General features: G+C 31.9%; 1 protein-coding gene across 1 annotated transcript; it reads right to left on the bottom strand.

Annotated features, from left to right (window-relative positions):
- Positions 1-1,240: 1,240 nt before the first annotated feature.
- LOC116000118 (putative calcium-binding protein CML19) lies at positions 1,241-2,074 on the bottom strand. Its single transcript, XM_031240146.1, has one exon. It carries the CDS (start codon positions 1,849-1,851, stop codon positions 1,420-1,422), a length of 432 nt encoding a protein of 143 aa, XP_031096006.1. The 5' UTR covers positions 1,852-2,074; the 3' UTR covers positions 1,241-1,419.
- Positions 2,075-3,500: the final 1,426 nt, after the last annotated feature.

Here is a 3,500-nt window from a genome sequence, read left to right as displayed (position 1 = left end):
TTAAATAAATTAGTAATTACACAAAAAATGATACATATGTATTTCTTTAATACCATGAAAAAAAAATAAAAAAGAATAGTTTGAAACCAGTCATATTAATTACTTGGAGGATTTGTTGACAATGAAAGTACTCAAATAACCCATTACCGAGCAAATTGAAACGAGAAATTACCTTTTAATATCTTTGGAATACGTAATATTTTAAAATTCCAAATTTTTATTAATTTAATTAATCTTTTTTATTAATTTAAGATTTCTTTATGCACAATAACTCATTCAACAATAATGGTTCAACCAAATGAACCCCAATCAGAACACCTAAAAAAAAGTCCATAGCTCCTATATCATAATCTCATTGCATGACGTTGTTATCTATGCTGCCAACAATATCCGAATTGCAAATAACACACTACCAACAAAAAAGAAGAGAACAAATAGTAAAGATGAAGACAATGACAATGTTACTCAAAAGAGAATTAAGAACCACTTAGAAAAATTCAAATTAAAAGTAGTATTTATTTAGACTATTATTTTTAGACCAAATATTTAGACTATCGATTTTACAAGGTTGCAAACATTTATTTTAGTAATAATTATATATTATCCTGGTTTCATATACTTTGAGTTAGATATTTAAATAAAAAAATTCGACATTCAATTACCCATGTATAAACTCCTCCTATATAAATCTTGCATTGATATACTTTCAAATATTTATTTAAATATAAACATTGGGCATTAACCCATTCGCGCAATGCGCGTATAAAACTAGTATATTGTAATAATCTCCTTGGCACCATGGTATTTAAGTGATAGTTGGAGAAGTTGATGATGGTTTTTTCAAAACTTCAGATATGACTTGTTTCTTTTCTTGGTTTTAGCCGATTTATTGTGGACAAACTAAATTGGTTTACATTATTGTAATATTTTACCGGCTAGGGTTACAACTGTTGTCCTTTGTTGATCACAAGATGAGGTTTATCTCGTGCATGTACACCCTTGGATAGTGGCTGCAGGTTTCCCTCATTGATAAAAAAAATGAATAATTTAAATTGATTTGCCTTCTTGTGGTCCTTTGCTGACTAATCGAGGTTTATCCCGTGTACACCCTTCTTGGATAGTGACGGTCACTCATAAAAAAAATGTAGCCAACTAGCTATTTTGTGTATATGACTGGGCTTGAGAATTAACCTATAGTTGATGGTAGTATGAAAGAAGTAAAATTAAGTGTAGCAAAATATACCATTATAAATCTGTCAAATTTTGTATAAGCTAAGATAAATGAGATGAATAAAGAATAAGTAGAGAGGTAAATAAATAGTGTTTGCTGTACAAAAAGAATGGAATCTAACTACATACAAACAGAAGAATTGAAAGACTGAAGCAGTAGTGCAAATAATACTAAGCTAGGAACATTAATTAACAAGACATCATAACTTTAAACTCGTCAAAATTGAGGAGACCATCCCCATTGAGATCATAGTGAGCTATCATGTTTTTACAGTCATCAATGGTTCTGGACTCCCCCAATCTGCTCAGCATTCTCTTCAAGCTCTTAGGCGTAATGCACCCACACCCATCCATCTCGTACATCGAAAACGCCTCTTTCAAATCCCTAGCTTTGTCTTCATCGCTTCCATCCTCTAACAATCTCACGAACTCCTCAAACCCTAGCAACCCATCTGGGCCAGAACCCATCCTCAAGATGGCTTCTTGGGCCTCTTCTAAGGACAAGTCGTCGCCGATGGACGCCATGCACCGTTGCAGCTCCGCCGGCGATAGTTTCCCGTCCCTGTTCTCGTCAAAACAGTCGAACACGCGTTGGTACTGCTGCCAATTCTTATTCTCCATTTTTTTTTGAATTGGAATTATGAAATAATGGCAGATAGAATAGAATGGTTGTTAGTATGAATCTGATCTGAGCTGACCGTGAATGGATTGAATGTTGTGTATAAATAGATTGTTTAGCGTGTGGTGTGCGGAATCTAACAAATTGGATAGAGGCTTCTTGATCATTGCCAGGCAGTTTGGGGGTTTTCATCTTCCAGAGATGGGCCCGGAAATAACAAGGAACTCAACACCATTGACCAACGAGGTCAAATCCCAAAGATATATATAAACCAATATGTAACTGTTCATCCAGAGTTGACATATAAACCAATTAACTACGTCAAATCTATATATATATTCTACCCCGCAAGCCACCCACTAGAAACCACGCAATCCACGCATAACTAACCCGCGCCTACTTTTCCAAAAAAAAAAAAACCGCGCCTACTATACGCACATCACTACATCCCCACCACGTCATTTCTTTAACATTAAATATTGCATTTTTTTCTTTACTTTTCACTCTAAAACCGATCTTAGCTTTTTCTTTTCAATTATTTTCTTTAATGTTTTTATAAATTTTAAATTTAACATTTTATATTTAATAGTATTTCAAATATAGTTTATAAATATATAAATTTCAACCATTAACATTAAATGAAATATAACAAAAACTTAAATTATAAAAATTTAATTCAAACAGTGTTAATCGATCTAAACATATAAATAGAATGAATAGATAATATTTTTTAATGATTTTAAATATATAAATTTATATATTAAATTAAATATCACCCAAAAAATTATATTTTAAATAACCTCACTCTAGTTTTTTTTAATAACTGCACACATCAAATTAAACGAGAAGAATATTTATTATGCATTTATACATGGAAAAAAAAAATCATATAGAGCCCAGTCCTATATGCAGGTATCCGCACAGAATGGCCAATCTGTTTGCAATAATAGCTTAGTGGTTGTGGAAAACTGGAAATGGGGGAATGAAGCAGTTTTCTCAGGTATGCGAATGTTTCTCACGTAACAATGCTACCAACTACCATGTCATCTTAAAGTGCTATATTGGAAAAAATATATAGCTTAACTTTATTATTATTATTATTATTATTATTATTTGTTAAGCTTCCTAATTTATGCTAGACTAACTCTATGTCTCCATACTTCTACTCAAGTGTTGCTGGAGGAGATAAATAATGAGTCGCTCAAGCAGTCGTCTTTCCAGTCCATGTTATTGGTTCTGCGAACAAGTGATCCATCTCCACACAGATATAACAAAGTTCATACATATATGTATATTGTCAAATGAAACTGTACTAGAATTAAAATGATAATCTAGTATTGCTATAATGAACTATTGTATGCATAAAATGAAACTAAATAACAAAACTCATAATTTTTATAGGTAACCCATAAATGCATTGAACTTTCATATTGCATGTACATAATTAATGATATCGTCAGTTGCACTTGATATTATTGCTATGTGTACTTTATAGTGTTGCTACATGCACTCTAAAAGGTAAACTATAACTACTAAATTATAAAGTGAACTTTTAAATCAAATTATAGTGTTGCAATCATAAGCCTTTTCATTTTTCTCCATGAAGTAATGAGTGCTTTTCCTTGCCTTCTCCTATTGTTCTGTGTGACCT

This window comes from Ipomoea triloba, chromosome 12 (genome assembly GCF_003576645.1).
Source record: "Ipomoea triloba cultivar NCNSP0323 chromosome 12, ASM357664v1".
NCBI lineage: Eukaryota > Viridiplantae > Streptophyta > Magnoliopsida > Solanales > Convolvulaceae > Ipomoea > Ipomoea triloba.
Note: the sequence above shows the minus strand (reverse complement) of the source record. Positions and strands in the feature narration are given on the sequence as shown.

Coding starts and splice junctions, on each gene's coding strand:
- LOC116000118 (XM_031240146.1), bottom strand. CDS start 1,851: ATGGAGAATAAGAATTGGCAGCAGTACCAACGCGTGTTCGACTGTTTT.